This window comes from Dipodomys ordii, unplaced genomic scaffold, assembly GCF_000151885.1.
Source record: "Dipodomys ordii isolate 6190 unplaced genomic scaffold, Dord_2.0 Scaffold15, whole genome shotgun sequence".
Lineage (NCBI taxonomy): Eukaryota > Metazoa > Chordata > Mammalia > Rodentia > Heteromyidae > Dipodomys > Dipodomys ordii.
In genome coordinates, this window is record NW_012267231.1 from 9,383,268 (window position 1) to 9,400,347 (window position 17,080).

At 41.9% G+C, this 17,080-nt stretch overlaps 1 protein-coding gene across 1 annotated transcript; it reads right to left on the bottom strand.

Moving 5' to 3' along the window:
* Positions 1-1,400: 1,400 nt before the first annotated feature.
* Positions 1,401-17,001, bottom strand: Mcee (methylmalonyl CoA epimerase). Its single transcript, XM_013012199.1, has 3 exons — positions 16,889-17,001; positions 10,771-11,108; positions 1,401-1,688 (listed from the first exon to the last, which is right to left on the bottom strand). Exons 1-3 carry the CDS (start codon positions 16,935-16,937, stop codon positions 1,536-1,538), a joined length of 540 nt encoding a protein of 179 aa, XP_012867653.1. The 5' UTR covers positions 16,938-17,001; the 3' UTR covers positions 1,401-1,535.
* Between the last annotated feature and the right edge of the window lie 79 nt (positions 17,002-17,080).

Here is a 17,080-nt window from a genome sequence, read left to right on the forward strand (position 1 = left end):
GAGAGAAGGAGAAGAGGGAGGGAGGAAGGGAAAGATGGAGAGGTCTTTTTTTTTTTTTTTACAAGCTCATGCATGTAAAAACACCCAAACCAACTGACAAAACAAAGGCAAACCACCACCACCACCACCACCAAAAACGTTTCCTTCTCAATTAATCCATCTTTTATTTTGTAACCATGTATATTTATTTCATATATAACTTTTCCTGACTGTTCCACAGGCTTCTCACCAGTGGCTCTCTAGTCATTGTAAATACTCCCCCAGGATCAGGTCGAGCCATTCTAGGCAGGTGACAGCAACTACACATTACTACTCAAAATAGCATCTCACTGCCTGTCACCTGCAGATCACCTGTCATCTTCCCCCAAAGTTTCAATACCTAATGCAAGCATTCCATCGCCGTGTCCCAAAGGAACCTGTGGCAATATTTTGAGGCAAGAATCTTAAACCTTAGTGATATGCTCTAAAGAAAAAAAATAAAAAACAGAAAAAAAAACCCTAGCCCTTCCAGATCTTTTTGTTTACAATATATGGGAGATACAGTACTTGCCTTTCAGTGTGTGGCTTATTTCTTAACATAATGTCCTCCAGTTTGTCACAGTGACAGAATTTCCTTCTTCTTTATTGCTGAATAATACTCTGTTGTGTACACCTGCTACATTTTATTTACTCAGTCATGTGCTGCTGGGCAGCTAAGCAGACTCTGTATCATAGCTAGTCTGAGGAGTGCTGACTTCATTGCCTTTGAGTATTTACCCCAAAGTGAGAAAGCTGGGCTATATATTCTCTTATGTAAGAGTAGAATACTGTGGGGCTGGGAAGGTGGCTCAGTGGTAGAGTGCTTGCCTTGAGCTGAAGAGCTGAGGGACAGTGTCCAGGCTCAGAGTTCAGGCCCCATAACTGACCAAAAAAAAAAAAAAAGAGTAGAATATTATTAGGGTAGGAGATGGGAGGCTGGACTTGCTAGTGGTACCTTCTTCTACTCATCTATGGAGACCTTATATTATACTGAGACCCATTCATATAACATGCCCAGTGAATGCCTGAGGATAAAATAAACTGTAGACTTTGAAGAAACTGTAGTGAAAACACAGCCCTAAACAACTTTGAAAACACCTAGTATGGGCTGGGAAGGTGGCTCAGTGGTAGAGCACTTGCCTTGCATGCCTGAGGCCCTGGGTTCGATTCCTCAGCACCACATAAGAAAAAAGAAAACACCTAGTATGTAGTCATCATATGACTGCCAGGTTGCTCCCCCCACTCCACTCCCACACTCTCCTCAATCACCCCACTTTAGAAGAGAAATAATTCATTTCTAGGAATAAGTGTTCCATAGTGCTCTCTAAGTATCCAGTAATCAGTTTCCTCCTACTTCAGATGAACGAATATGTATGCATGTGTTACATACATTTTAGTCTTTCTGTGATTTAATTTTTCACTGTGAAATTTTCAAAGAGGTGGAATCGGTACCATAATACATTTGATAGTGTTTGGTAAAAGTTTTTCAGGTCGATTATGTTTCTTGCACATTGAAGTCACACTTGCTCCAGTTCTACAAGGACCCCGCCACAGTCTTTGGGATGGAGAAAAATCACTGGTTTTCCATGTGCTCCTATTTTGGTATCCTCGGTCAGGCTTCGGATCTTCTTTTTTTTTAATTCGATCACGGCTGCCTTTATATTATCCACCTTGAGAGAAGAAGCAAGAACACATATGAGATCACAAAAATGCCAAGTTGCATTATTGTAAGATGTACAAGAGACACTGAGAGCTTCTGCAATGTCCTCTGTCTTTGGACAGGGCCATTCATAAGCCATCACTGGGCTGGGGGTACAGACCAGTGGTCCAGTACTTGCCTAGCAAGGGAGGAAGGCCCCGTGTTTGATCCCCAGCACTGCAAACGCACACACACACATGTAAACACATGTACACACAAACAAGGCCTAACTTTTTCAGAAAAGTAAGTAGTCTAAACATCTCTGGGTGACCAACTGCGATGCCCACGAATTCTCATCACCAGTAAAGGTTTCCATTTCTAACTCAAATCACCTAGCTGGCACTTATATCCTTTTGATGATACTGGGAAAAGTGATTTTGTTGTTGTTTGTTTTTTCCCTCCAGAGACTTGGGTTCCTCATCTATAGCAAAAAATGGAAGCTACTGTCATTTGGGTCGTAAGTGTCCCTGAAGTCCCTGTGGTAAATGCTGCTCTCCAGGGAAGGAATATGGGAAGGAGGCTTTTAGGAGGTCTAGAGGGAGATCTTCAAGTTATGGGGTGCGCATCCTTGAAGGGAATAGAGAGACCACACCCCCTCATCTTCTCCCTTCCTCCCTCTTTCTTTCTTCCTCCCTGGTGAGCAGTTTTTTCTGCCATGCACTCCTCCCATGATGCCTCCAGCTGACCAATCCTGGACTGAAATCACCAAAATGGTGAACCAGAAATAACCTCTGATCACTGCAGATATGTGTTAGAGTGATGGGAAGCCAGTCAACACAGAGGCCTCTCATAGAAACTACAAATCAAAATGGTCACAGATAAGCTCAGTCCAGTCTGCACACAGCAAATGTGAGTACCTTGTCTCTCCCCTCTCAAATCAAGTGGTTATAATCGTTGAGATATTCATCCAACACATGAAAGTCATTTTTAAACTATCAAAATGTTATTGTCCATCATAAAAAATCTCAACGTTATGATTTCACAAGTCTCTTATTTGTGGTTTATGTACTTGATGAAGAAATGCCCCTCCTCCACCTTGGAAATCAGTCATTCGATAGTGAATCCAGCCATGGATCAGGAGACATGAATGCCCACTTCACCAGTCTTCCTGCACAAGCTCTCAAGTGCTGGGATGAGCCACTATGCCTGCTTTGTACTTCTTTACTGAAGTCCTAGGGCACACATGCATGCATACTGAAATTGAACGATTAAGAGCACTGACGGTGAGAGCTAAGTTTCTCTCACGGGAAAAAAACTAGAGTGCTCCATGTGTTAACAGCTAAGAGCTAGACAGGCCAGGTCCTGGTGCCTCACACCTGTAATCCCAGCTACTCCGGAAGCTGAGATAGGAGTGTGGGTCAAAGCCAGCCTGGGCAGAAAAAAGTCAATAAGGCTGAGAAACCCTTTTCTCCAATTAACTATCAAAAAAGGGCAGCTGTGGCTCAAGTGGTAGAAGGCTAGCCTTGAGTAAAAATGCTCAAGGACAGCCCATAGGCCCAGAGTTCAAGCCCTGGGACCCGCATGTGTGCACACATACATATACACACAAAATGATAGTCACAACATATAACTCTCCATTTTCTCAGAGTACACATCACAAAATGCCTATCTCCCTAAGATATATAGCATTGAGCAGTATAGAAACTTGACCGCACCTCCTTGGGGTCAAGGTTAATATGAACCATGATAGATCATGTTGAAGGTTCTCTGAAGAGAATGCAGTTGACCACTGTATTCTTCCTCCCCAGGCCAGCAATCACAGTATAGTCAGGAGAAAACCATCAGACCAATCTCAAACCAGATTTATGTTTACAAAGTAATTGACAAGAAATCTTCAACTTGATGAGGTCATCAAACAACCAGGCAAGAAAAAAAATTCAAGGACATGAGACGTCTAAACAGGCTCTGGGATACTGGATGAAATTCAAAAGGACACTGGGTCAAATCTAAGGAAATCTGAATAAAATGCTGGCTTCAGTAATAATGGATCAGCATTGGTTCATTAATTGGGACAAATGTATCCTACTAATGTTAAAATGTTAGTAACTGGGGGGGGGGGGGAAGGAAGTGCCTGAAGAGATTAATCACTGGGCCTTGTTAGAATAATTAGAATAAGTCAGCTGTAAAAAGATAATGGTAACTCAATCTTGTAAATCTGATTTATGGACTGTATAGACCTGGTGCCTGCAAAGATTTACCTTTACATCTGCGTGATATGCCATGAGGTTCTTTGTTAGACACACGAGTTCAATAGGGCAGAATAACATGTTGAAATTACTTTAAAATGGCTTAATAAATGAGAAAAGACAGATGATGTAGGTATGGCAAGATCTTGAAAACTGTTGGCTCTGAGTGAGGGCATCTGGGAGTAGACTCAACTCCCAACATTTTGAGTTGGTTTCCCTACTTCTTTTTTTTTGGGGGGGGGTCCAGTCATGGGGCCTGAACTCTGGGCCTGGGCGCTGTCCCTCAGCTCTTCAGCTCAAGGCTAGCACTCTACCACTTGAGCCACAGCGCCACTTCTGGCTTTTTGCTTATGTGGTGTTGAGGAATCGAACCCAGGGCTTCATGCATGCAAGGCAAACACTCTACCACTGAGCCACCTTCCCAGCCCATGGTTTCCCTACTTCTATGTTTAATTTTTTTCTTCTTTTAAAATTATCTTTAAGTAGTTGTACAAAGGAGTTGCAATTTAACAAAGCAGTTTAAGAATACAGTGCCTCTTGATCAGGGCCTTACCCATCCTTCCCCTAACTACCCGCCCCTTCCCTCTTGATTGCGTTTTTCCTCTTTCTCTTCATTTGCCTACCTGCTTTCCCCTGGGTTCCACCCCATACTTTTTGAATCCCTGATGTTTTCTTTTGTTGAACTTTGACTGCCTTTTTAAGGAATTACATTCCGAGTTCTCCCTTGAATCTACTGTATTTATTTAATGCATTTGTATACACCTGCATACCACCCAACAACATTTACTTAAAATTATAAGCCCTTTGGATAACTTCTATTTTACATCAGATCATGAATATTTTATAGAGTATTCTACCCAAGTACAAACTTACAATTCTAATATTGCACCCCAATTTTTGCTTATTCAATATCCGCTAATCCAAGAAATAATTCAAAAAACAAGAAAAACATCCAAGATGTAGTGAGTGACGATTTATTTTTGTAAAATGACTAATTGATATTGGACGGGCATCAATTTATTTTTGTTACTATTTCTTTTGCTAACTTTGGTTTTAAAGATCTACTCTTCTGTTAATGTTGCTATATAAAATTTGAATTCTTTAGGAGTACTCTGAATGGTTTGTTTGGAAGTAATAAAAAGAATGAAATAAAAATGTCTTAATTTTCTGAATTGAAAGGCCATCCAAAATAGTTATATAAGAAATGCAAGTCGATTTGTTTTGGGAAATTAAATCTATCCCCCTAAGTAATGAAAGTAATATGGTCAATAATAACCCATCTTAAAAAATAGGTTTTTATAGTCTTTTAAAACAGCTTTTATGATTCTTCAAACAATTACACTTGTGTATAGATAGCTCCTGTAGGGTCTTGAGTATATTTGTGAAACTCTGAGCTATATGATTTCCACTTCAATTTCCTGCCAGCTTTCGGATGTCTGAATGTGTGACTGAAAGTTCTTGTTGATTTTCCTGTCATTGTAAAGTGAGAGTGGCAATAAATTCAAATAAAAAGCATGTGGACCGTCCCCATCACAATTCATTATCTGCAGGTAAATTTTCTATCTTCTTTAGTGCTCAGCTGCCTGATCTGACTACGCCCATTACGTTTTGTTTGTTGGAAGGCAAGCTGTGGGGTAAACAGCAGCTTTTAACCTGAAGGTATATAGGTGGCTTCCACTTTTATGAGCAAGTAAAATGTGATGAACAAGTCACAGTGTGCCACAGGGTATGTCAATCGACTTAACAAAACAGGCTTTTATTTTACATAAAATTATTCTGGTGTTAACTGATGCCAATAATGAATAATTCAATCCTAAATTTGATTTAAATCTCTAACACTTAAAACAAAAAGTCAGGATTAAATATTTATGTTTCTATTGTCTCTCCCCCTACAGCTAAAACTAAGTGAATTGCAGGAACACAGCAGTACTTTCATCATGCCTGGGGTTTGGTGGCTTCCAGTGTGCTCTTTGGAATGACCTCACAGGGTGCTTGTTTCTAAAGCTTCCCTATTTGCTGTAGTAGTCACATACAATACTCCCCAAGCGCTGTCTCCTCTGAAATGTTCATCTGATAGCTACTCAGGAGGCTGAGATCTAAAGATCACAGTTCTAAGCCAGCCCCAGCAGCTACTCAGGAGGCTGAGATCTAAAGATCACAGTTCTAAGCCAGCCCCAGCAGGAAAGACCATGAGACTCTTATCACCAATTAACCACCAGAAAACTGGAAGTGGTGCTGGGGATCCAAAGTGGTACAGCACTAGTCTTGAGCACAAGCGCTCAGGGGACAGTGCCCAGCCCCACAATTGACCAAAGAAAAAACAAAAACAAAACAAAAAACAATGAATGACAGAAAAAAAATGTCAAAACAAAATTTAAGCACTCATGAGAAAAAGGATATTTAACATGAGAAAAAAAAAATAGCCCAAAGGTGTGAAACATGCCCAAACAGAAACCGTGAAAGCAGATCTCTGTGAGAAAGAACAAAGATGCTAGAAATATTACAGAGGAAAGAAAATTCTGCCACAGGTGAATTTAACATAATATAAAAACAGCTGGCATTAAGAAATATCTGGCAATAAACCATAACACTATAGAAATGTGAGCATTTTCAGGGGTACGGTAGAGTAGGCAGATTAGTTTACTGAATGGTAAACCAGGGCAACTCCATATTGCAGCTGGCCACCATTTAGCTGTTTCAGGCGCCAGATTGAAGACCAAAAAAAAAAATCCTTCCTGTAGTGGGCCAGTGATTGCTGAGGTCAGCAGAAACCCTGATTCATCAGCAAGGACAGAGTACACGCCTATCATCTGAACCTGTGGTTACTCGGCCCCTTTGACACCTGGTGGCGCTCTAGTTCAGTTTCCATCAACTGCTGTGGCTTTAGGGATTGGCACTTTGGAGATTCTGAGTAAATGTAGCCCTCCTTATATCCCCATGGTTTGGTGTTACTGAGTAACCCCCATTAAATCTCATTCTTTGGGTTGCTGGCACCGGCCCATTTCTGAGAAAAATCTCTATCTTCTATCTTTTGTCATATGCAAAGATACGTTTCTGAATAGTGCCTATGAACTACATCTACGAAAAGACTAAACCAGGTGCTGGTGGCTCATGCCTGTAGTCCTAGCTACCCAGGAGGCTGAGATCTGAGGATGGTGGTTCAAAGCCAGCCCGGGCAAGAAAGTCCTTGAGACTCTTACCTCCCATTAACCACCAAAAAACCGGAAGTGGCGCTGTGGCCCAAGTGGTAGAGTGCCCGCCTCAAGCTGAAGAGCTGAGGAACAGCGCCCAGGCCCAGAGTTCAAGACCCACAACTGACAAAAAACAAACAGAAAAAAAAAAGGACTAAAGAACTCTCTTGCAGATGTAGCATTTATTGTCCTTCTATTATGTGGAGTACTGGGAGCATTGAGTCTCAGATGCTTTCCTTTTGCCACTGATATGCTGTAAAAGTGCTTCTAAAGCATGGCCACACATCCTTGTAGGGACTCACCCTTGTGTGTCACCTGCCTTGAACCTGCCTTTGCCCAAGAGACCACAGCTTGGTCAGAAGAAGTCACTGCCATCCTTGCTTGGTTTCCTCGGGACACTGGCTCTGGGGCGGCCAGTAAGAGGTCTGAGTAAGAGGTCTACCACTTAGTGTCAGACCTCTGCTTAACTCAGATAGCAGAGGGACCCTCTCTGAAGGTGTGTCTCTGCTTTCCAGCTTGCCGACCTCAGCTGTGAGCCTCCATGTCAGCTGCCAGCCACCAGGTGCCTTCACCTGGGCCACCACTGTGGCCACCAACAGCTGTCCCCTCACAAGAGATCCAAAGCAAAAGCAGAGCTCTCCTGAGCTTTCTGGTCCACAAAATCCGGAGTGGATGCCGGTTGCTGACAGTCTTATCTCGTGGTAATGTGGTAAATAGAGCAATGGCTACAGAAAGAGTTTCTGCTGGATACAATCCCTTTGCGAACAACGGGAGACAAGGCCAGACTCAAGTTGTATGAAGGAAGAATAGACCAAGCTACGCAGGATCAGTCAACAAGAATGCATTTTCTGATCAAGGAAAGGCAAGACATTTTGTTCCACCTGCTGGGTCAGGGAACCAAGTGGCCCCTTTCATTGGGCGCCCCTGTGGACGGCTACAGCAGGGGAGAAAGAGCAATGAGTGTTCCTGTCGTTCAGCGTTTCTCTATTCAGGAAGAATATCCCGCTCTTCTGGCAATAATAGGTTTTGAAAATTCCCAAGTGTAGCACGGACTGAAGGCCTTCTTTTATTCCCTCGAGGTTTAGTGGCACACACTGCTGTGTTCCCCATGTCTGTCTCCCTCACACCCATGTGTAACACGTGACGAAGCTCAGGCCAATGGAATAGGAGCAAAAGGGGATAGATTCTTAAAGGCGCTTGCCCTGTTTTCTCTCTCTGTCTTCTTCTGGTAAACACGGATGTGTGACCAACCCCTGGGAGCCACTTGCTACAGGCTGCCGAGCTGGCCTATCAGCTTTGCAGCTTCCTTTTTAGATTCCCAAGAGGAAAAGAAAACTCTATCTGGTTAAGTCACTATTCTGGTTAAGACACTATTTAAGTCACTATTGCAAGATGATGATGATGTGGGGCTCAAGTAGCAACTCCCCGCTTTTCCACACCTCCTCCTATCTCCTACCTCCATTTTTCGACTCAGACACTTGCCTTTGAGCTCTACTTTTGAACTTGCTGTTACTTTACTGAACTGAACTTCTCACAGCCTGTGTGCTTTGAAGCCATGGGCTCTCTTGATGTGGAACCCAGACAGTGCAGTGTGGGAGGAAGCAGAGTGGGGTTCAAAGGGGGGGCACGGTCCTGCTTCTCTTCAACTTTCACTGATAAAGCCTGCAGGCCCAAGGTAACCCAAGAAGGAAAGACAGGCTACATTTCAGGCCCCACTTACCTGGTCTAATCGCCAGAAGCTAACCCTCCTCAAAATGTTAAACTAGGTCAAGAGACTGAAGGTTGGCCTCACAATAAGAGGTTAAGAGGGCAGGCCCTCAGGCAACTGTCTTTTGAAATACTAACAATACCAATTAGGCTTCAATTTACATTTAATTTGATAGGGCATTCTTAGCTACCAGGTCAATTGCCTTCATTCTATTCATGGAGTTCAAAAGCCAGTGTGAATCTGGGTTTGAGCTTGCCCTAACCAGCTACACCTAAGGCCACTAAGGAAGCAATCAGTGCAAGCTATCAGTGATCACCCCACCCAAAAGAGGCCACAGCACCCTCGTGCGGCAGCTGGGGGAATGAACAAACACAATGCACGTGTAGTACTTAATAGTCTGCTGATGATTACCCTATGCCTTTTACCTACTACTGTTCTCTACTGTCTGGCATATCTGTTTCCTATTATTCATCTGGGAAATTTCTTCACAGCCATTGTTGATTCACACCCTATCAGACCATGCCATCTACATGACCTGCCACCAGGAACAAGCCCTGTCTCTTTTGGAGAAGTCCCTACTTGTAACTCTACTTGGAACACTCACTGTAGTTGCTTATTTAAATATCTTTCCATGGTTACTGTTCACATGGCCCACGTCTTATTCATTGCTGAACCTCAAGTGTGCAGAGTATACAATGTAGGTTCTCCTATCCGAATACTTCATTCTATAATCAGCCCACCTTTCTTCTGGAGTAGATTGAGACTTTACTATTAAGTATGGCATTAATTCTAGCAAAACAACTGTCCTAACAAATTAATTTCAATTGAAGCCTAATTGGTATTGCTAGTATTCAAAAAGGCAGTTAACTGAACATAAACATCTACAGATAAATGGTCTCTAATGAGAATGCTCTTGTCTTAACATTTCATGTTTTTTTGGAATGTGCTAGCAAATTCAATTTAGAAGATACTAAAACCAAAACTACAGTTGGTAATTGAAAATGTATTGCTTTTATAATGGGGAACAAGTTATTAGAATTTCAAGGACAGAAAATAACTAGAATACTTTGGGCTGGGCGTGTAGCTCAGTGTAGTGTGGCCTTAGTATGACCTTGGTCCACAGTTCAATTCCAGAACCAAGAAAAACCAAATAACAAGAAAACCTTTCAGTGTCAGTATGGAAATTCTTTTATGTCCAGTCCTTTCAACCTGCTTCTCCTAACTGCTCCATGAGCAAAGACTGGAGTGAAGACTCCATATTTTACAACTTGGTGGCCTTTTCGGTGTCTATTCAATCAAGTTTTTAATAAAATACACTAATATTATTTTAATAGCTTTCTAGAGAAAGAGCATTCATACATGAAAATATATGAATCCACATACACTTATGGATCTACCTTTGAAAAGGACTGCTATTATCAGTCCCCTTAAGAAACATAATAAGTTTCTTTTCTTTTCTTTTTTTTTGGTCCAGGAGTGGGGCCTGAACTCTGGGCCTGGGCGCTGTCCCTCAGCTCTTCAGCTCAAGGCTAGTGCTCTACCTCTTGAGCCACAGTGCCACTTTCGGCTTTTTTCTTTTTACTTATGTGGTGCTGAGGAATCGAACCCAGGGCCTCATGCATGCAAGGCAAGCACTCTACCACCGAGCCACCTTCCCAGGCCCACATAATAAGTTTCTAATGATAAAAACTATATATTGCCTTAAAAGGGGCCAGTGAGGATTGTAGTTCGAAGCCAGCCTGGGAAAAAAAGTCTGTTAAGACTCTTATCTCTAACTAACCACCAAAAAGGGAGAAATGGAGCTGTGGCTCAAGTGGTAGAGTACTCGTGTTGAGCAGAACAAGCTCAGGGATGGAACCCAGGTCCTGAGTTCAAGCCCTAGTACTGACCCCGACCCCCATCCCCCCAAAATACGAGGGATTTTGGGAAAGGAGAGATTTAAAACACTGGACATTGGAGAGCCAGTACCTCAATGCAGATATGATGTATTCCTCCAGACTTATTCTTCTTCAGGAAACCTTCGATCGGACTCTCATCTCCCAGCGGATGGAGCAGTTCCATCTTGGTATTTCCCAGGTCGACAAAAGAAACGGAGACTCCGTGTTCAGGAAGAGGGACCGCCTCGCTCACCTTGGCCCCCATAACATCCCGATAAAATGCCATGGTCTTTGGCAGGTCTGGCACCGCTATGGCTACATGGTTGAGCCGACCCAGTTTCCACACATCAGCGGCTGCCTGACGCAGGGACTGCCAAGTGGAAAAAGCTCTTCCTGCTTGAATTGGAGTCTGGAGTCTGAAATAAAACCCTGGAAGATGGGACCCAGGGACAATTACTGTACTTTTAATTTGTGAATCTAAAGAAATAAATCATAATTTGAATCATTTCAAATAATAATTTGAAATTAAGTTAGGAGAGACACAGGGAAAAGTTTATGTCAAAACTACCCCTCTGCTCTGCCAAGGATGAAAAAGCTGTCTAGAATTAAAAAACAAAACAAAACAAAACTGGGCTGGGAAGGTGGCTCAGTGGTAGAGCGCTTGCCTTGCATGCATGAGGGCCGGGATTTGATTCCTCAGCACTGCATAAGCAGAAAAAGCCAGAAGTGGTGCTGTAGATCAAGTGGTAGAGTGCTAGCCTTGAGCTGAGGGACAGCGCCCAGGCCCAGAGTTCAGGCCCCATGACCCACAAAACACACACACACACACACACACACAATTAAAGAAACTAATTCTGAGCTTCAACAAGGTTATACTAAAGAATGATGCTTTTCATAATAACATACATTTCCTGGTAATACTAAAATGATGGGTGCATATTGAGAATTGTTCATAAATCTCTGTACTTCATGGAGAGGTGAATTTGAATATGGTAGTAAGATAACACGGAACACATACCACACATATATGATTATAAGGGCAAATCATCTTCTTTGTTACCAGACACATATCCCATTTCTAGCCTGTCATAAGTTCATGAAAGGCATATCTATACAGTATTTTTAATGGGTTATTTTTTCAGTAACGGCTAAGGAAAATTTCTAAGTATTGGGGGAAACAAGCAAAGTCTGAGGAAGTACTTATTTCCTCTGGGACAAGGTTTGGCTTTTACTTTTGTTTTAGGGTTTTTTTTATTGGGTTTTTTTGTTTGTTTTTTGCCAGTCCTGGAGCTTGAATTTAGAGCCTGGGCACTATCTCTGAGCAATTTTGCTCAAGGCTAGTGCTCTACCTTTGCGCCACAGTGCCACTTCTGGTTTTCTGGTAATTAACATTGAGATAAGAGTCTCAAGGACTTTCCTGCCCAGGCTGGCTTTGAATTGAAGATCTGACTATCTCAGCCTCCAAAGCAGCTATGATTATAGGCACCAGCCACCAGTTCCTGGCTTGGGACAAGGTTATTTCTTTCATAATTATACAATCTGAGCAGAACTGCTCCTACATTGATTGCTGAAATACTCAAAGATTTTCATATTCAATAGATTAATATAGTCTGGTTTTATGGACACACTGTATTCTAAAATCCAAATGTGCCTAAATGCAGTATACATAGACATAAATGTACAACTGAAACTAAAGCCCACAAAAGAATACTTAGTCCCTGCTGTCAGTGATATGCCCTGATTATTTTCTAATCTTGTATTTCCCATGTTTTCAAAACACTTTAGCACTATCCATTAAATATTGAAGAACTTGCCTGTTTTTGTGAAGAATAGGTAGTTGGTGCCTAAGCATGTATGTATAACTAGGGCCACAATAAATCTCCTCATTCTTAATTACTACTGACATGCAATGCTGTCATTATCGGAGTCTTTTCTCCAATTAACTAGGAAAAAGCTGAAAGTGGAAGCCATAACTCAAGTGGTACAGCACCAGTCATGAGTAAAAATGTTGAGGCCCTGCATTCAAGCCCCTGTTCAGGCATTAAAAAAAAAAAAAAAAAAAAAGCTATTGAGCCTGTAAGATTTTAAGGCTCTGCCAAATACTCAGTATTTTCTCTTAGCATGAGTTTAGCCTACGTAAGATGAGTCAACCAGAAGACTCCATAAATGTCTTACTAAGGACAACAAGCAGACATCCTAGTCCAAAGGGACGGACTGCAGGATGCCCAAGTAAAAACAAAGTATAAACCTGGCACCAGATTGCTTTAGGGACATTTCAAAAACTGCCCTGAACAGGAAGCTCAAGCAACTCACTGCACTTTTTCTTTCTTAACATCTGGCTTATTAGAACAAGTTCTTTTTCTTTAATCTAAAAAGATCTCCTTCACATGCAATCAAGACAGAAACAGCAGCCTCTTCATATACTGTAAGATTTATGGTTTTTGAGGGTTATGTTATCTCTAGAGGTGTAACTGTTTGGGGAAGGGTAATGGCTTTTATTGGTTTCATTTGGTCTCTACACTGTAAGTTCAAGGAACAGGACAGAAAAATACAATGACACCATTAAAATTTCACCAATTCAGTTCCTTTAAAACAAAGGGATAATAAAACTAGCCAACAACCACACCAGATACTCAATAACATTAGCAATCCAAACCACAGAGATACCATTTTACACTCAAGAAGAAAACCCCCAAATAGCAAGCGTTGGAACCCTGGCATCTTGCTGGTGAAAATGTACAATGGTGTATGTCAGAGAGAGGGTGTGGCAGTTTCTCAAAAAAAAAAAATTAGAACATTATATGACCCAACAAGTACCCCAGCAACCGCAACTAGAATCTCATAAACTAATATGTATAGCAACAGTATTCCCCAACAGCCAAAAAAATGAAACATTACACATACCTTTACAATGGACTATTATTAAGAAGTGCTACAACATTATGATAAGTGACAGAAGCCAGACACAAATGATCCTATAGCATGTGATCTCATTAGTATCAAATATCAGGTATAGGAAACACACAGGCAGAAGCAGAATATTGGCTGCTGAGGGGAGGGGAGGGGAGGGATGCAGAGTGATTGCTTAATACAAATGGGTTTCCTTTTGGGGTTATGTAAAACGTCTCGGGACAAGATAGAGGTGATAGCTCCACAACATGGCAAATGTAATAAATGCTAGTTCACTTATACATTTTAATGGCTAATTTTATGCTACTTAAACTTTAAAGGAGTAGGAAAAAGAGACACTAGGCATTGAAAGATCTGTGGATGGAATCCTACAGATCAAGCAAAAACTGGGTAAAGAACAGTGTTTTAAATTATACACACATATCTAAATGTATATTTATATAATATGTTTATATTTATATTATGTGCTATATTTTTATATATTATATGAAAAACATTTTGAGTAATGACAAAAATATTGAACACACAATGGACAATTTTATATATGAACGCATTGTGACATAACATGAAGCCAACATTTCAAACATTTTGTAGCTTATCTGTTATGCGAAAGTGTGTATTCACTCTTAATTCTTACCTCTCCCTTAGTATTGGGTCTCATGAGTCATGTTCTTACTAATCACTTTTACTGTATTGACTTAAAAGTACTGTCTTTCTTCCTGTTCAGATTTGGCATTTCAGGTCAATTTCTCCAAGCATAAAAGTAAACATCTAGCTGCAAGAGTCTATCGTCAAATGTACTGGGGTATATTATGTAAAAATATTAACTTTGTTACCTGCTAGGATTTATAGTCAGTAGAGGGCAGAATCTCATGGGTTAAAAAAACCCAAAAACTTTGATTTTACCTCACATTTCCCATAATGCCTATGGGTTTACTTCAGTTAGAATTACATGCTGATGCTACTATGTAACTTTGCTTCAATCTGGAATCATGTTTAACTGTGAAGTCACAAACTCCAAGTATTTTGTCATAGGAAGGCTCCATGTAATGATATAGTCCTACCAGTCTTCAAGGCCATAAAAAAATTGAGGTAGCAGTTAGGAGTTCAGTGAGCACTGTATTTCACTTACTTCCCCCAATAATTCTATGACAGATCTTAAGTCATTTCCTTAATGCCATACCAAGTAGCAACGCTGAGATGTGTCAATACCACAGTTGAGTTAGTCAATCATTAAACTCTCACTCCTTTAGAACTATTTGTTTTGGCTGGAGGTTGAACACAGACCCTGTACATTCTAGAAAGGCTCTATTTCCCCCATCTACACTCTTAACCTTTATAATTCTTTCAATTCCCTATTTTTAATATTACTGGTATATGTCCTCTGAGCAATACTACTTGATAAGAGAGGTAAGAGATTACTTCATGAGGTGTGTGTGTGTGTGTGTTTCCTTCCCCCAAAATGTATGTGAATCCAGGTACCAGTGACTCAGGCCTGTAATTCTAAACTACTCAAGAGACTGAGATCTGAGGCTCACAATTTCCCAGCAGGAAAGTCCAGGAGACACTCAATTCTAATTAATTACAAAAAAAAAAAAAAAACAAAAGTTGAGCTGCGACTCAAGTGGTATGGTACAGTGCCAACCTCAAACACAAAAACTAAGAGTGTCCAGGCCCTGAGTTCAACCCCTAGTACTTCCTCCACCCCCTCCCTAAAGGTATGTAAACTAAGATCCTGACTTAGATTTTTACCAAAGGCTAAAGCGTATTATCAAAACTTGAATATTGAATGTTATTCAGGAATTCTGTGTCAACTGTGCTTCAGACCATTACAATATTTGTTTCTATCTAGGCGGATGTTATGTATTGTCTCTTTAACCTGAATTAAGTATGGAGATAGCTAAACCTAATAGGGTGAGACTTTGCTTTCTGTGTGGCTCATCACTTAGCCCCTGTAAACTTTTAGATAATTCAGCAAAGTTGTGATTGTTGGAAAATACTAAAGTAATCAAGTAACTAACTCAATTTGAGATGGGTCTCAAAAGATGACTTGAACTGATAAAACAGGTGGGATAAGAGCATTTAAAAATAATAATAAAATTGTGCCAGTACTTGGGTTTAAACTGAGGGCCTTAGTAAGTGCTCTAGGCTGGTGCTCTACCACAATTCCACCCCAGCTTTTCATTATTTAATTGGTGATGAGTCTCAGATTTGTCGGCTCTTCCTGGTTTCAAGCTTAAATCCTCAAATCTCAGCCTTTGGAGTCGCTGGGACTATGTGTGAGCCACCTATGCTAATCCCTTTTATTTTATTTTTTCCTTTTAGGAGAAAAGTCTGGGATTAACAAAGCTTTATTCATTCCCTCCAACGTTTTTAAAACACACTAGTTGAAGGCTTTGTCACTACTGTTCCGGAGTAACTCTGAGGTTTTATGGCTTTGCACTTTCTCCCAACAGGAAAGCTCAGATTTAAAAAAAAAAAAAAAGAAAAAACAGAAAGGAGAAAGTGCAGGAGTTAGAAAACTTGAACAACTGACATTAACTGCTGATTCTAACTATTAAAAAAAAATCGAGGTGAAGAGTACTTAAGGTACATCCAATCCCTCTGCCTTTATTTTTCTTGTTTATGTACAAAATGATACATATATTGGGATATATGAGTAAAATACTCTTTCCTTGTATCTTATACTTGGCTAACAGTCAGGTGTTCCCAAGCAAGTTTAAACCCATCAAATCTTTTGTTTTCTCCTTAAGGTGTACAAGACAGTAACAGTCTCTTCTCTTTCCTTCATTATGTGTGTGTGTGTGTGTGTGTGTGTGTGTCTGTCTGTCTGTCTGTCTGTGCTGGTACTGGGGCTTGAACTCAGGGCTTAGCACTCTTGCTTGGATTCTTCGATCACAGCTGGTGCTCTACCACTTGATCCACGTTTCCCCCTTGTTTGTGCTGTTTGTTGCTGGCTTTGAACTGCAGTCCTCCGATCTCAGCCTCCTGAGCAGCTGGATCACAGGCAAGAACCTGTCCTCACATCTGTCCCCGACCTGTGCGTCCCCGGACAGCTTCCCCTCGTCTCTCGGGCCCGCGGGAAGAAGGACCACAGGCCCTGGAAAACTTCCCGGGGTGCCGGGCAGACTCGCAGAGATCCCGCGCTCGGGTCCGGGGCCGAGGGCCGGGGGGAACCGCAGCGCCGGGTCCCGGACGCGTCACATCCACATGCCCCGACCACGCCGCGGCCTCCTCCGCCCCGGCCTGCCGCCCCACACGCCCAGCCCCACGGGGATCTGAGGGCGCCCCGTATTCACCTGCTGCGGTGTTGGCCGCGGCCGCCGCGGCCTTCAACACGCGCGCCATCTTGGGGAAGAGACCGGCTAAAGCGCGAGAGCCGGAGGAGCTGGCGAGGAAATCGGCTCCGGGACGCGGCCAGAGGAGTGGGCGTGGCGTAAGACAGAGGGGCGTGGCGCAAGGTGGAGGGCGTGGTGCGTGATGAGATGGGC

What these genes read in the sequence shown, in the direction of transcription:
- Mcee (XM_013012199.1), bottom strand. Translation starts at nt 16,937, where the DNA reads ATGGCGCGCGTGTTGAAGGCCGCGGCGGCCGCGGCCAACACCGCAGCA. An exon ending in CGCGGCCAACACCGCAGCAG is followed by an intron (nt 11,109 to 16,888) that starts GTGAATACGGGG and finishes CCCATCTTCCAG; the next exon opens with GGTTTTATTTCAGACTCCAG. An exon ending in TACATCATATCTGCATTGAG is followed by an intron (nt 1,689 to 10,770) that starts GTACTGGCTCTC and finishes TCTTCTCTCAAG; the next exon opens with GTGGATAATATAAAGGCAGC.